The sequence below is a fragment of the Lygodium microphyllum genome, chromosome 25, assembly GCF_053477565.2.
Source record: "Lygodium microphyllum isolate KBCC chromosome 25, Lygodium_microphyllum_v1.1.10, whole genome shotgun sequence".
Classification (NCBI taxonomy): Eukaryota; Viridiplantae; Streptophyta; class Polypodiopsida; order Schizaeales; family Lygodiaceae; genus Lygodium; species Lygodium microphyllum.
Genome location: NC_141159.1, coordinates 59,368,639 through 59,385,657, shown reverse-complemented (window position 1 = coordinate 59,385,657; position 17,019 = coordinate 59,368,639). Strand labels below are relative to the sequence as shown.

The following is a 17,019-nucleotide window of genomic DNA, read 5'->3' as shown; positions in this document are numbered from 1 at the left end:
ATTCATTTCACCTGTCTTAGCTGCCATATGTCCACTAGGCTGAAAAAAACCAGCGGCTGCATTTTGTACTCCAGGCATCAAATAAGGACTTTGCAAAGTTTGATAACCGGACTGTAGACCAATATTAGCATATAGTGGGTTCACTGCCTCAATAGGCTTCATTCTTGGTGGCCCTCTAGGCAAGTATCCCTGATAACCCGTGGGTAATCCAACCATTGCTTGAAAAACTGACCCACCACCAAAGTAACTAGGATAGGTAGCAAATTGAAGAGGAATAGTCTGCTATGCCACTTGTGCATTACTGCCTTGACCATTCACTCCCTGGTCCTGTGCTCGTGCTTCTTGTTGCATTGGACCTGTCTCCATGTTTGGTGTCTTTTCCACATGCTCATGCACATTAGAAGTTTGCCTTTTTGAGCGCTCCATGGTATGATGTGATGACTCACGTGAGAATCCTTATCATGTGACTTCAAAATTTTTTGCATTCGAGGATTCTTTACAAGCTGTTCGAAAGAGCCAACCATATTGAGGAGTTGTGCCGTAAACAAGTCTTGTTCTTGCTCCTCATCCTGTGGTTCAATGTCAGTTCTAGAAGGTGCTGACACCTGTGCACCAATACTGTCTCTTCGGTGTCTACGAGAAGAAGAAGAACTCTCTTCTTCATGAGGGAGTTTTCCTTTGCTTTTATCCATGTTTGCCATTTCTCTAGTCCTATAATCTCTGTAAAACCTATGTGTATGGCCTTTTCACCCGAAATTGTCCGAGCTTAAATTCTTACAGAAAAGAATTGAAATCCCGGGGATGGAACCATGAAACTGGTCTATGACTCACATAAAGCGGTAGTTCCTTCAATTAACACCTGGTCTTTACACACACACACATAAGCAGAGACCTCACTCCCTCGCTCAACACTAGATTGGCCCCAAAGACCGGCGCCCCTCTTGGTATTTCTTTATCAATTAAAAGATGGGAAATTACAAAAATGATAATGTTCCAAAATACATAACCTGTGAATAGTTGGTTTTCATCTCTTTTGAGCAGAATCCCAGCTGTATAAGAACAGTACAATGTGTCTAGATCAGCATCCCTTTTAGGAAAGCATTTTTTGTGACCAAAACTCAATGATTCGTGTGCAAAATTGCAGTCTATAGATCTCTGAATTCACTGTTCTTACTGTCCAGCATGTCCAGAATTTATTGTTCTTACTGGCCAGCACACTGTTCTTATTGTTCAGCATGCAACCAAAACTTTGATTTGTGTGTAGAATTACAGTATGCCGATCTCTGAATTCTCTGTTCGTATTGTCCAACATGTTCTGCATTTTCTGTGACCAATACTCAATGATTCATGTGCAGAATTTCAAAAAAAACACAGAATTGTACCTTCAATGGAATCGGCTCATCATGCGAAGCATTTTCTTTGAGAATAGAGAGAGAGTTGATCAGAGGGAGCAAGCTCTACCTCCATACTTGAGTCAGAGATGTAGAAGTACTCTCCATGGCTGATTTTCTTGCAGCAATCTGCCCTCAGCTCTTCAAAACTTCATTCTTCCATCTGCCCCTTATGCCTATTACGTTGTTTTTAATGCTCTCTCTCTCTCTTTCTCTCTCTCTCTCTCTCTCTCTCTCTCTCTTTCTCTCGGGAATTAGTGCCACATGGCATACATGTAGCAATTTTCGTGTTTAAACCTTCTAGTCTAAAATTCTCCGTGATCGGTGTAAAATTTGACCTTGGCACAAATCAAAACGAAGATAATGATGTGAACAGATTCTAGGGTTCAAAAATAGTAACTCCCTAAATTTTAGGGATGGTGACCCTTGCATTCCTTAAGTTGTTCTGAGTAACTTTTATCATTGTGACCACATCAAAAAGTGTAATGTGGCTCAGTTACGGTGACTTTTATTCTATGAGCATTCTCACATGTGCATCTTTTGTCTTGGCCAGGCTCATTGTCCTGCAACATCTCCAGTGGCTAAGCACACAGTCCCAAACCATTGGCATTCTATTCTTCAGTGCCCATTCAATATGGAACCGGTCCTAAGGCTCAGACAAACCATTAGTCAAATTTGTTCCAATGGCTGTCTCTTCTGACCATGCAAAGATCCCGGCTTATTTCAAGAGAACTTTGGGGGTAAGAAGCAACAACAACAAAAGAAAAGAAAAATAAAATATTTATATAAGTAAATAAAAAAAGCAACTGTAAAAAGTATCACCAGCTGGTGATAGAACTCGTCTCGATCCAGGATTAAGAATTTGAAAAGAATCCTCATGGAATTTATCCAAAAGGTCGAGGATATAAATCTTGTGCACCAAAAGGAGATGGTACCCCAAAGCCGGCACATAAAGTACCTCGGATGTATGGGCACCACCATGTCCATTTGGAATAAGATGCATGTTTTCTCGTCCTTGTATAGGAATAGATGAACTATCACCAATGAGAATCTGGCCATGCAAAGGCTGGAAATGAGCAACGCTTGCTGAAGGAGTCATGTGCTGTGAGGCACTACTGTCCACATGTAACGTGTCCACTAGAATCCTCTAGGACACGTCTTGGCAGTCCATCGGAAGGCTGTCTAGAGAACTCCGCCCGGCACTCCCATGGAATGTTACGGGTTTTGTAATCTAGGTCTTTCCGCGTCTGCCACGTAGCGGAAGTGTCCTGGCCGTTTCCCACTTAGGATCGACCGGAATTAAGGTTTTCTAGTTTGGTCATTAGCTAGCAGCAACTAGCGTCAGACCCGAGCGAACTACTTTACGCAGAAACGCCAGGTCCGAAGCGGATTCACGCTGCACTTGGTTCAAGGAGAATGGGAAACGAGAGGGATACAAGGCTCGACCTCTCTGCCATAAGGCATAGTCCCATTCCGTTCCCCTAAAACAGCGTGAATTGGGTAATAGTTAATTCTAAGTCATCGTTCTCGTTACTTGTTTTGGAGATGACGATCATCCTCTGTTCGTTGAAGACTTTGAGAAAAGTTCCCGCTAACCGGGACCACCCATCCATAGGACAGACCCATGGTCCGTCCTCCGCACTTTCCTCGGTTTGTTTTAGTTATGTAATTACCTACCACATTAGTTTGACATATAACAAACAGCTTCCTTGATTAACCTTGTTAAGCACTGGTTTCTTCACGTAATCTTATCACAGGACATAAAGAAAACAATGTCAAACAACTTCTTTGTTATCATTTTATCCTTTTATCTTTGAAATACAAGGAGTTCCGCCCGTAGACTTGTTCATAATCCGCCCGAAGGCTATCCAGTAATCCACTAGGGATCACTAATCCAAGTTTCCGCCCGTAGACTAGTATGCGGGCCTCGAGATCCAATCCCGAGTCACGTTAGCCTCTTGTGCAGGGCCCGGAAGGCGAGGGATTTACGGCCAGAGCCCCCTCTGGCACCCAAGCGTCCTCCTGCTCCAAGTAGAACTCAACGGAGAGACCTCTCACGGCGGGTTCGGTCCACGTTCCCGGCGCAGTTATCAACCCCCTTGGTTAGGGTCAGGCAGGCAGTCGGGGGTAACTGAAGCTGCCTCTCCCTTCAGGCCTTCAACCTGAAGTATTTAGATATCTTTTCATCCTTTAGTTCATTGAGCAAACAATGCAAACAGTGCTTTCTAAACTGTTACAAGCACAATCAATTCCAATGGTCGTTTAGCTGGCAAACTGTTAAGGAGTGACTCCTTTTCTCCGAATGCAACCCGCATTCGATCCGGAATCAATTGCAACTTGGCAAGATTCCTATCATTCTTGGGTTAGGGTCATACCCTACCAATACTTTAGGTTTTGTGATGGTAGATTCCAGCGACCATGTCACTTCAATCTATTGATTGGTTAATTGCTTCCAGGCAAATACCTAACTTTCCTTTTCCTTAGCAACTATTTCCCAGGAAAGGTGATGTAACAGGATGTTTACTCATCCTTTTGTAGGTTAACTTAGCCCAATAACTTGCCAACATCATTTCCAAGAAATGACAAAACTCTCTCGTGGACAAATCTCAAGTCTATGCGATGTTGCAACTTTTTGTACATGTGTTGTATCTATTCCACGGGATCATTTCACCCATTGAATGGCGTATTCAGGTTACGGAATTAACTTCAGGCGAGTAGCAGGGTTTAGGGTGTCTTCTTACCCAACCCATTCCTAATTATATTGGTCCACGGTCCTAGGAATTTCCAACCCAGTTGGAGTTTCATCATTTGAACGAATGATCCTTAGGATAAAACCTTAGATCATTTTATGCATGAGCATCCAATTGATTCGACATCTCGTGAATGTGTGTAAGATCTTTGGGTTTGCGGGTTTTGACTTGGCAACCAGTGTAAAACTAGGTCGAATTCTTATTGCACTAAACCCTAGTTAGCACTTGAGATACCTATCATATCGACCCAACCATGTCCATAAGAATCCTTGTGGTTTAGGTGACTTAGTCAACTCAATATACTTGTCTTGCGTCACGGATGAACCTTTCCTAAAGGTAATAAACTAGATCTAGTGGAGATTAATAGTTACAATTACACCAATACGTGTAAACATGCGATTCACTGCTTCTACGCATCACATGGTTCACAATAACCCTATCCTTCCTTGGTAAGGTAAAAATGCCTGATAACCTAGACACTAACTTTCCTAGGTCCTACTAGGACTTACATCAAATAGTCATGCCTACAACCTTATTGTCTATACTTAGAATCTTATGTTTTGACTCCTAAATGCGGCTCCTAATGAATGACATTATTGCATGATGACTATGCAATACGCAACGTTCTCCTAGCTACAATGAAGTTCATACAAAACTACAGCTAGTGATAATTTATTCCATTTTACATGCCACTTGCAAGCCCATAAGATCATTTCCGTACTCTCTTCTATTTCTTTTCGGATAATATCCTATGGGTGTTAACTTTTCCTCATGAAATCATTACGAGGAGGATGTTGCCTAACATGCGGCACATACTTATTCCTACCATGTCTAAGAAGAAAAAAAAATGCACTTATAAATTCCATTTCTTTGCCTAAGTAATATATGTTTATACTCATTACTTTGATAATGTACCAAAATAGCATCATGCAGCTAGTCTCCTAAGGCGGGCAACCCGTTTCGAATTCATGACATACTTCAACCTTGCCTAACGTTTCAAGAGATACTTTATCAAATGTCTTTTTACCACTGCCACATGCATTAAAAATAAGCGTAAAATGCATTATTCCCTATGGAACTAAGCGCACCTAATCATTTCTTTAAGCGAAAATAAACTTGAAAGAACCTGGACTTGTGGGCTCGGGGAGATATCCACTTGTATGCTCGGAGATGAACCTCCCGCAGGCGTACCTTGTGATCTTTTTGGGGCCATCGTGGGCGTGGTCTCGGCTTCTGGTTAGCCTTTGCGGTCTACGAATTGACTTGCCTTGGCATGCAACCTCCCGACCTTTGCCTTTTTCCCTCGTACGCAGGAGATTCCTTTACGAGATTTTGGATAAATGGTGCTTGCGGAAGAGGGCTTTATGAGTTCTTTAGGGAAAACCCGGGTTGGCATGGAATTGATTCACGGATGGCTTGTGGGCTTTGAAGTCTTTTTGCGAAAAGCCTTTTACGAAGGGTCTTGTGGGAGGTCTTTATGGGCTTCACCTTCTCCTCTTCAAAGTCCCGGGGAGGGGGGTATGAACGGGTCTATGGGGATGTAGTGGGAAGGGGGCTTAAGGAAGCCCCCCCTTAGAAGCTTCTTAAGAAGCTTCTGCTTCCACAGATTACGTGGGAGAAGGGAGGGTAATGATTGGGGAAGAATTTTGACGACGGGAAAGGGGGAATTATGATGGTGATGGCAGGGAATGGGCGACGGCAGCAGGCCTTGTAGGCGGTCTTCACAGCGGCGTCAATGGCGGCCAGCGGCACGGCGGCTGCAGCACGTCCAGCAAGGCCTCCTTCCCTCTGGTCGTACCCTCAGCACGGCGCCCCTACTTCACGCTACCCTCTCCTTCAGCTCGGCCCTCCCTCTCACGCTTTCCCTACCCCCTGACTCCCTGGGGGGGTGGTTTTTATAGACCTTGGGGGGGGGAAAGAGGGCCTCCACACACACGTGGAGGACTCCTCCTCATGCAATCTGACCTACTTCTCCTTGGCCATTCCTCCCCACACTCCCTCTCCTCCAGCCATGCATCGGCTGGGGGAAGGGATATTAATTAAAAAAATTTGCCTTGAATTATTCAAATTGCCCCTCCCAAGAGGGTGTTTTTGTGAGACTTGCGGTTTTGAACTCCCGGTTTTGATTTACCAATGCGGAGGACCCCATTTCACGCGTGCGGGTCACACATTACACTGCCAATAATTTCAATGCAAGAGATAACCTTTGCACAAGGTTTACGTCGTGTGCGGGACGTCAATATTTACGGTACGCAGTTGCGGAAATATTACACCACAATCCACTCCCGAGTGTATGGGGTTGTCAACGCAGCATTAGAAGCCGTCAGAGTTGAATCCTCAATAGTCTGACGCTTGTTTCTAGCCTACCACACACTGTTCGGAGCTGATTTCAGCATGCTAACTGTTGTTGCTGGTTTTTCTTGCGTTTTGTCTCTCTCTCCTGTAGCCTATACTTGCTGTTTTCTCTCTTTTGCAGCCAGCGTTTTAGTCTCTCTCTCCCCACCTGCGTTTTTAGTCTTTCTCTCTCCTGCATTGTTGTCGGCATCAGATCCAACCTTCCTTGGCCGCGTTTGCTGGTATTCAACATCTGGAGGTTGGCTTGCTACGATTCGGGATCCATTCAGAGTACAACACAATCTCTAGCTCATTACCCCTACCTTGACCCTTGAGATACAGAAGTTCGAGGTATAGTATTCCTTCACTAAATAGTATGTTTGTTGCATGAGCATTGTATATTCAATAGTCATATCATTTTATTCATTCTTTGTGTTCATTGTCTCTGAGTTACCCTAATCCTAATTGTGTTATTCTATCAGTCCGTGCTTTGTTGTATGGTGTTATTTGTGTTTTTGTGTTAGGGTATTTCTTCACAGATGCTAGGATCCAACTTGCACACAAGACACAACCCAAGCTGTACCCATGACAAGAAACATAAATGGGAAGGACATTAAACTTACTTGCCATCCATAGAGCCAAACAGGCTGACCCTTGAGGTTGGAAGCTAACACCTTTTTGGGTCACGACCACATTCCAAAAGCTCGTGTCCCATTACATTGACCCATACCTTCCTAGTGTGCTAACGCAATAGCTTACGGGCCAAGAGTCTTAAGAGTGGTGATTACACAATAATGTGCACAATAAGGCCTTGAATCCTATAAATAGGATTTAATGGTGCTAACCCTAAAGTGTCCCTAGTGCATTCGCACTAGGTCACTTTATGACTATTGTGACCAATGCTACTAGCACCCATGTAGATGTCCAAGGGCCAAGGGCCAAGAGTCCAAGAGTCATGATCAAGAATGATGTGCACAATAGAGTTTTGAGTCTTGTAAATAGAACTTGGCTGTACTAACCATTTGCACTAGGTCACTTTATAAACATTGTGATCAATGCTACTAGTGCTGATCTGGGTGTTCAAGGATATAACACACTGTGTCAGCTGATGATGACAATGACATGGGAGAGAAGGAATTGCAGCAAGAGAGGATGATCTGAATGTTTGTGTCAGCATTGAAAGACCACCAATCAGTCTGGTGGCAGCCTAGGCAGCAGGGGTGGCACCTCTAGGTGAGTGGGCGCAGCACCAACAGCAGGGCAGCAATCTGTCGTAGGGTGGACAGCAGGTGGAGAGGGTAATGATGATGGAGTGATGGCAGCAAGGCACTGAATGTGGAAAGTGAGGGATCAGGATGGATGACCATGACATGCACTTATAGTTCATTTATTGTGTTGCTTTAAAAAAAAGCCCTTTATTTTTGAAAATGCATTTAATTGCTTTTGGGGCTGTTTTGAGGAGTATAAATTAGGCATTAATACATGTAAAGTTAATGTCAGTGCTTGCCTTAATTGTGGTGGATCAACTCTGTTCTCATATGCGTGTGTGAGAGCTTTGTATTTACATGCACCTGCCTATTGAGAAGGGGTATGCTTTTAATATACATGTGAATTGAGTGAATGCATCGTACATCTCATTTTATGATTTTTGTACTAGTGTGCATATAGATGTCCATATTGAATGCATGTTCGACCCTTTGTTTTACGTGAGAATGGCTTTCTATGTGGGTCATGTATAACCTTATTGCTTGGGAATGGGGAATGTGTAGTCCTCTACATGTGTTATTGGTTGGTAATGGGGAATGTGTAATCCTCTGCATGAAGTATTCCCACAATTTTGCTCTTATTTAAAAACCAATGAGAATAGAGTGAACATTGTTAAGAATGTTCAATCTTGGTGGCAGGTAACTGGTTTCCATATTCTTGTTTCTCATGTGATTTGTAATTTAGGTTGCTGGTTTTCATTCGTCTCTTACATAACCTTTTACTTGGGTGGCAGGTTATTGTTTTTTCTTTGTATCGTGAACCTACTGAATTATGTAGATCGTGGCACTATAGCAAGCAATGGTGTTAATGGGACTGCTCTCGACTCTACTTGCAGTCCCTTAGACACTTGCCAAAAAGGCAGTGGCATACAGTTAAGTCTCACAAGTGTAATTTTTTTTGTACACATCATGTTCCTTTCATATGCTAAATACCTTCTGCATTTCAGGGGAGAATTTGGCTTGAGCAATTTTAAAGATGGAGTCTTGTCCTCTGTTTTCATGGTGGGACTTTTGGTAGCTTCTCCAATATTTGCGCATCTCTCAAAAACGTATGTATCACCTCATTGTTTAAATAGCTTCTAAGAGGATGCTCACTCGAAGGAGTTTTATAAGCTTGGTCAGTACCTGTGAGAATAATCATGAAACACCTAACCTCAAATCAAATTGATGATTTCGTTGTTTCAAGAAGTATGAGGTCGCTTTATGTTTTTTGAAATCCAGTTTGTTTATAAAGTTCTTAACACTTATATCAAGTGCTTTCATTGAGTTGCAAAAAGTGTTTGCTAGATTAGGCAAGTGTTTTGTTCAAATGAGGATTCTCTGAGTTACAGTGGAACACCCTAATTCCTCTCACAGTCTTTCACAGAGCGGAGGTAATGAAATGGTTGAGCTGAACATGAGGACATGACAAGTGGAAGATATGGGCATTGCATCAGTACAATGAGGAATCTGAGGATCAAGGTCATGATACAAGTGCCATGATGGGCTGCCCATAAAATAGCCTGAGAAATGATGAAAATAGTGTCAGCATGCTGAAACTGGCTGACCTATATTTATCTGGCCTAGGACTGGTCTGGCTAGCATCTAAGGTGGTCTGCATCTGATCCAAGCTTGCTGGACACATGGCAGTTCACCCAGCAATTACTAGTGCTGTCCTGATGTGGGGTTGAAGTGCCTGTAAGAATGACGACCTGCTCTAGAATCAGGACCTCACAAGGGCTCCATCATTCACCAACTTAGGTTCCGCCTGAGCTGGAATGAAAAGAGGGGGTTGTATTACTTGGCAAAATTACTCACATGGAAGGCAGAGTGGAACTTCTGATTAGCCAGCAGCTCCAAACTTGGAGGCCGCGTCACCTAACTTATCCAAAATACACCAGGGTCCTGTTGTGTGGTGCAAGCTTTACTGAGACCTGTATTAATTACTTCATACTTGATTTTGAATCTTCAAGTAGATCCACTGCGTCCTGTGGAAGATGATATCCTGTCAATATTTGTCAGCTTCCTTGGCCATCATTTGTGGGCATTCTTCTTAACCTGTAGATGACTTAGCAGCATGGGCGGATAGTTTTGCTGATGGGTCACCCACATTTGCTCATTCTGACAGAATCATCAGATACTTTTATTGAAGAGCTTCACATGTCAGGATACCCAAGCTGAATGGGAGGCTGGTATTTGTCAGTAACCAGGTACATTCGATACATCTGACAAAGCCTTGTAAAGCATAGTCTGTGCATCAGCAAAACAGTGCTGCAAAACCTTGATTTACAACAGTAAATCAGTCCTCATTTCCACCCTAAATTGTCTATGCATCATCTGCCAAATCAGTATCACATGTCTTCATGCATTTGTCAACCGTTTCTTCCAGGAATACAAAACTGATCAATATTCCTTCAAATCAGTCCCACTTTGTCCTCTGTGCCTATCCCCACTGTTTCTCACATAACCAGTGACCTTTCACATCACAAGATTGATTGGAATCCCCTCTGATCAATCCTTTTGTCCTCAATGGATTGGCTCTCACCAAACATGACCTTTTACGCAACAAACTGATTTGAAACCTCAAGCATAGAGCCTTACAAACAGTGATTTTGTTGTGACCACACTTGTGATATGCCAAAAAATGGCTGCAGCAAATAAGTCCCAAATGTGTAACTGATTGTCTAGTGCATGCTCTTTAACCTTAGTCTACTGTATCTGCCTGCAGTTGCTTTCACTAATAATGGAATTTCACATTACAAAACTGGCCCAAATGCACTCTAACATGTGCACACATGCATCATGAAGCGAATCTCAGCCCAAACAGTGAGTGCATGTTCATGAATCATTGCATGCATGCCCGATTATTGATGTACATTCAGATTCAATGTTAATTGTCTCATTAGACAGCCCAGATTTGTCCCAAAGTGGTCAAAACCCTAATCAGCCTGGATCAGAGAAAGTTGAAACCCTGATCTGTATTGATCAGCAAATTTTCTGACACAGAGAGAGAGAGAGAGAGAGAGAGAGAGAGAGAGAGAGAGAGAGAGAGAGAGAGAGACCTGCGCCGTCGCCTGTTCGCTGCACCCCCGCCGCCTCATCGTCTGTTTGTTGCGCCACTGTCGACGTTCGTCAGGCAGTTCGTTGCGCCACCGTTGTCTGCTCGTCAGGCAGTCGCGTCACCCCTCTACACGTGCTGCACACCAGGTCTCCTCGACAGGCTCCACCAGCTATCCCGCTAACCAGTACGCCCTCGCTGTTGCCCCGTCTGCCCTCCGTACTCTGTCTGCTGCTGGTGGGTGCCTGCAAAGAGCATCTTGTGGTGATGTGCGAGGGAGAGAGACACATAATCGGGGAGCACGCGTTGGAGACTCGACACAGAGTACAGAACTAACCTGTCCTTGTACAGTGAGCGAGAGAGAGAGAGAGAGCAAGAGAGCGAGAGAGAGAGAGAGAGGAGAGAAGCATGGCTGGTCTGGATATGGCTTTTATCGATCAAATGGTGGCAGCCCTTGGTTTGGATTCTGATACAGAGGAACCAGAGGATATGGTTCCTTGCACAGAGGAGATGCCTCCTGGTTTTGACTTTCAGCTTGCGGGCAAACGCTCCAAGCATACTTCCGAAGAGACAATGGGTCATCAAGAACGTTCTTATGCTCAGGTTGCCTATGATTCTGTGGATTCGCAGGAGATTGACTAGGAGCATTTGCTGGAGTTTGCCAACACTCTACTTGGCGTTTATGTCCAACATAATCATGAAGCTTTTTTTGACTCGGGAACTGAAGATGTTCTGGAAGCCACGGTGGACCCGAAAAATGTCTTGCGCTCTTTTTCGGTGTTTTATGACCGTGCGGTTATACTCTTCTTCACTAGCAGGATCCCAGTGCTTTCCCATATTCGCCAGTGGCTGCACCATTTACTACAAGGGGAGTGTGTTGAGGAGATTTTTGTTGAGCCCCGAGGCTTCTATGAGGTGCTGTTGAAATCTGAGAAGCATCGGGCTGATCTCCTGTCCAAACTGCCATTGTTCTTTGATTGCCATTCGGTCCATGTTGTGCCATGGCACCCTATGGAAGACTTTCAGCGCCTGCTTCAACGTGAATGCCCGGTGCGGGTTAAAGTGGATAATTGCCCGGCTGTCTATTGACCATTGTTAAAGGATGCCATGGCCGTTGTGGGAACGGTGCTGGTCCCCCCGAGTCTAAGGGCCATGAATCAAAACCGTTTGTGTATGTTATGGGACACTGCTAGGAAAAGGCCTGCGTGGCTTCGCCTTAATTGCTCTGGCATGCATCCTTTGCACTTTCGTTTGAAATGGGGCAACTTTGCAGGACACTGCTTTTCGTGTGGAAAATTGAGGCATTTTATGGCCGAATGCCCAGAGAAGCAACCGTCTTCAGATGATGAGTATGTTGTGCTGCCTATGGAAGACATGGTGCTTGATGCTCCGTCACAGGAGGCAATCCAGCCACCTAATGTTTTGGATAAAGGTAAACAACAGGTTTCGGGTTTGGATTTCCGTAGCAATGACTGGCTAGAGGCACGTCCCAAAAAAGGTAAAAAGTTTGATGCTGGCCTGGCGGATACTGGGCGTAATGTTTCACAAGATTCCATGCGCACGTATATGCGCAGGAAAGAAATGTTCTCTTCATAGCATGTTGTGCGTACTATGGTTCCTTCTGCTCCCCGTAATCAGTCTACGAGGAAAGTATATGCAGACGGTCCAAAGGGCCCACCCGCTAAGTTGGCGTTTGATACTAGAGGTAATGTGATTACACCCTGGGATCGTCGTTATCCCCATTCCATCCCCAAGACAGTGGATATTCCGTCTACCTCTAAAGCTGGCCGTTAGAACTCTTTTGCAGTGTTAGTTGATTTTCTAGATGAAGGTGTCCTTGACATTCTAGCAAAAAAGGTTAAATCGAGACAAGCGGTGTCTCGTTCTTGATTTTCTTTTTGAATACATATGAAGATAGCCACATGGAATGTGCGAGGCATTTGTTCTCGCCATAAGCAACATGCCATGTGGACTGTATTGCATGAGAATGAGTGGGATGTCTTGTGTGCGGTTGAGCACAAGAGTCACGATGAAGCAGGAAAAGTTGTGGATTGCCATGGGTTTCGCTTGTTTTATGCAGGGACACATCCCATGCATTATTCTGGTGTGCTTATGATTGTCCATGAGAAATATCAGCCCGTTCTTATTAAAAATGATGTACATGGCCGCTTTGTGGTAATTGAAATTTTATTTGAAGGAGAGATCTTATGGTTGCTGGGCTTCTATGCTCCGAATGACCCTTTATCCCGCCGGGATCTTTGGAATACTTTGCAGACCTCCTTGTCACTTGGTAGAAGGGGTTTTTTTATGGGGGATTTTAATATGTGTGTTGATTCTTCACAGTCCACTTCAGGGCATTCGGTGATGGATGCTTTGGAAAGTGGGGTGTGGAATGCCTTTGTTCTTGCGGTACTTAAGCAAGATCTATGGTCTTGGCTACACCCTTCTTCTATAGGGTTTACTTTCCATTCGGCGCAGTATGCAACTACATGGTCGTGGTTGGACCGAATATACATCATGCAGGATGATGATTTTCTTCCTGAGATGCTGGAAATGAAAGTTTTGCAGCAATATGCCTTGTCGGACCATTTCCCTCTCCAGTTTGAGATACTTGCACAACCCATTGCACCTTTTATGCAGTTGCTGGATAGACTCCCTTTACGTTTCAACTCATCTTATTTGAAGCATTCAATCTTTCAGGGCTATACGCAGCAGTTGATTGATAGATTTTTATTGGACTTCGCCTCTGAGGACACGGCTTCCTTTGAACGATTGCTCTCTAATGTGCAGCGGGTTGCTCGGCAGTATGGGATCCATCATGTTTCTCTTTATCGGCGGCGTCAACACGCAGCGGAGGACTTACTGGCTTTGGTTCGTTCTCTGCTGGTGGACACCCCAGATGATGAATTTCTGCTGTCACTGGCGATGCGTTTGGCTGATCTTATTAAAGAGTTTCAGTTGAAATCTTATCAGCAGGCCAAACTGCAAAATTTGACTGAGAATTTGCAAGATAGTGCTTGTCAGACTCATAAGTTCTTTTGCGCTTTGCATGTTTCTCCTGCTCGAGAAAATATGACTAGACTCCAGGATTCAGAAGGTCGAATGGTTACTGATCCTTAGACCATTGTCAATATGTGTAGGAATTATTTTCTAGATCTTCTTGGTTCTTCTCCGTCACCTTCTGACCAGGTTACGCATGCACGCTCAGTCTTCTATGATCTGGTCCGCCATCAGGTTCTGCTTCATATGCAAACTACTTTGGAGGCAGATATTTGTGAGGAGGAGGTTATGGATGTTTTGTTACATGTGCCTAAGGATAAAAGTCCCGGTTGGGATGGTCTCACCAATGAATTCTTTGAGAGTTCTGCTACCCAACTGGTGAAGCCATTGACGGCTATGTTTCAGCAGGTTTGGGAAACAGGGTTCATGCCTTCCTCATGGAAAGGTCTTATCAAATTGCTTCCAAAAGTTCCTTCGCCGTTAATGTTGCAACATTGGAGACCAATTTCTTTGATGGGTTCGATGTATAAAATCTTTTCCAAAGTGCTGGCGAATCGGCTCCACAAGCATCTTCCAACTATTGTGCATCCTCTTCAATATGGTTTCATTAAGGGCCGCAACATTCTGCATAATATCTTAAATGTGCACATGGCTATTGATTATGCAAGGCACTCTAGTCAGGAAGTGGTATTGATTCAATTGGATCTGGAAAAGGCTTTTGACTATTTAGACTGGTCTTTCATTGCAGAACTTATGTCTACTATGGGTTTTGGTACTCGGATGTCCCGATTGATCTACACCATTAGTGCTGCGGCTTCTTCGTGAGTTATGCTAAATGGTGGTGTTACAGAGCCATTTGTCCTTACATGCTCTGTGTGCCCTTTGAGTTCTCTCTTCTTTGCCCTGGTGACTCATTCGGTTCTTTCGATGTTATCTTCAATGGCAGCTTCTACTCAGCTGGCCGGATTGTCTCTTCCTTTGGGACAACACTTCATTAGCCAATCTTTGGCTGATGATAGCTTTATGATTTTGCGTGCGGACAAGGACAACATTCGCAAGGCATTAGATGTTTGGACGCTCTTTGGTCATGCTTCTGGTCTTCATATCAATGCTTTTAAATCAGCCATTCTCAGTTGCACGGAGTCCGATTTACAGTCATTGGGCTGGCAGGGACAAGTTGTTTCCCGTGGTTCCATTGTTAGGCATCTTGGGTACCCTTTGGGTGTTGATGTTCGGCCAAAGCAACTACTAGAGTGGATTTCACAGAAACTGGCATCTAAGTTTATGTATTGGAAGTCGCAAGCGTGGCCCTTTCATGTTCGCCTCAAAGTGGCTCAGACAATTATGCTGCCAATGCTCACATATTTCTTGCCATTGCTGCCTTGGACTCCTACTACTTTGAATGCTCTCACTCGCCCCATTTGTTTCATGCTATGGAAGAAGGATTCATTGCATGTAGGTATTTCATGGATTTCGTGGTCACATACATGTACCCCAAACGCCTGGGTGGTGGAGCTATTTTGGATGCCGAAACTCATATGCTAGCACTTCGTTCGTCTCTTTTTCGGGCCATGTGTGTGGATCATCACCCGTGGGCCGTTATAGCCCGTTATTTTCTTGAGGACCGCGGGCTTCTGCATGGTAATACACAAATTCGGAGCTCTTGGTGGCATGTTCTTAATGCACACTCTCGGTTTTCCAGTCCTTCCTCATCCCTATTAGTTCATTTGGTCGGCTCCTAGAAAGTGGTGCTCCAAAAGGCGCGTTGGCATCCAGCGGAGGACCGCTTGCATACTAACTCTTTTCAACTGGAATTGTTGACAGTCTCGAGATTACTTTCATGGGAAGACGAACGTGAGCTCAGACCAAAATTTAACCGCATGGCCCGTTTGGGCGTGACTTCAGTAGCAGATGCCACCCTTGCCAGTCGTAATGTCTTCATATCGTTTCGTACTGCCAGGAGACTTTTCAGAATCCCTCGTGGATACTGTGATTTATGGGAATAGCTTTTGTTAGTGCTCCAGAGTAGGCAATCCTTTCCTGCCCTTGCTGTGGATCGTCCTTGGCAGGATTGGGACCTTGCCGGTCGGTTGAGTTTGGAAAAGGCCTCAGCTAACCAGGTGTACCATCTTCTGATTAAAGATCATCAATGGTTGGTTGCTAAAGCTAATACTGTATGGGGATTGTGGAAATATCAGTCATGGTGGAAGGCAACTGTGATGGAGGGCTGGTTGAATAAGACACCTTTCAAATGCAAGGTCTTTCTTTGGAGGGTGATGATTGGTGGTCTTCCTCTTGCTTCGGCCCTTTCCAAGTGTCGAATCTCTAACGGCAATTGTTTCTTCTGCACCACTACTGTGGAATCAGCCCGTCATCGATTTATTTCTTGCCCTCTCGCTAAGAATATCTGGTCGCTCTTGTCATAGGTTTGGCGAGCTGTTTTGGGTTTCTCACTAAGCCCTTTCGATTGGGTTTTTGTGCGTCCAAAATACCCCACACCGGCACAGTTGCATATGAAGATCTTATTCCACTTTTTTAGATACTGGGGATGCTGGCACAATTAGACCACTCGGAATGCCTTTCTTTTTGATTCGGCCTCTAATGTTCCGGGACACATTGCCAGGCTTAAAGGTCTCTTGCATTGGCAGATAGATCTCATTCGGCACTCGGACTTGCTCCCTCGGGAGGACTTACTTCCCTGGCATATGTCAATTTTCTCTGCGTCTTTGCCATGACTTGTGTAACTCTTTCATGGTTTCGTACTAGGATTTTACATACATTGGCTTAGAGCCATGGTGTATCTTGTAATCATGTAAACTTGTACCTTTTTTTCGTAATTAATACAATTACCTTTTACGAGAGAGAGAGAGAGAGAGAGAGAGAGAGAGAGAGAGAGAGATCTAGCACGGATCTGATCCAAGCACAAAACCAATGCCGCGATGCTGCTGCAGATGTTGACAACACTATGCTTGGACAGCATGATACTATATCTTGCTTTCCCAATGCTAAGAAATGATTTCTCAATTCCAAGATGGGAGTCCTCAGCCTTCTCTAAGGCAACGATGGCTGCCACAGCTTGTGCAGGTACAATGAGAGAGATAAAGATGAAGATGGAAATTTTCACATGCCTAAACAACATGCAAGGTCCCACTCTGATTTAATGATATTAAAATATCATTGGGCTGCCATAACTTTCAAATGGCTTGTCTAAAGTCAAACTTAAAATTTAAGGTTTAATTAAT

General features: G+C 44.2%; 1 protein-coding gene across 1 annotated transcript in view; it reads left to right on the top strand.

Moving 5' to 3' along the window:
* Positions 1 to 17,019, top strand: part of LOC148014269 (putative sphingolipid transporter spinster homolog 2) — a 66,931-nt gene that overhangs the window by 10,572 nt on the left and 39,340 nt on the right. Inside the window, exons 2-3 of the mRNA XM_087666130.1 lie at positions 8,475 to 8,612; positions 8,688 to 8,789. Coding sequence (XP_087522256.1) covers positions 8,475 to 8,612; positions 8,688 to 8,789 — 240 coding nt within the window. The remainder of the gene's footprint in view (positions 1 to 8,474; positions 8,613 to 8,687; positions 8,790 to 17,019) is intronic.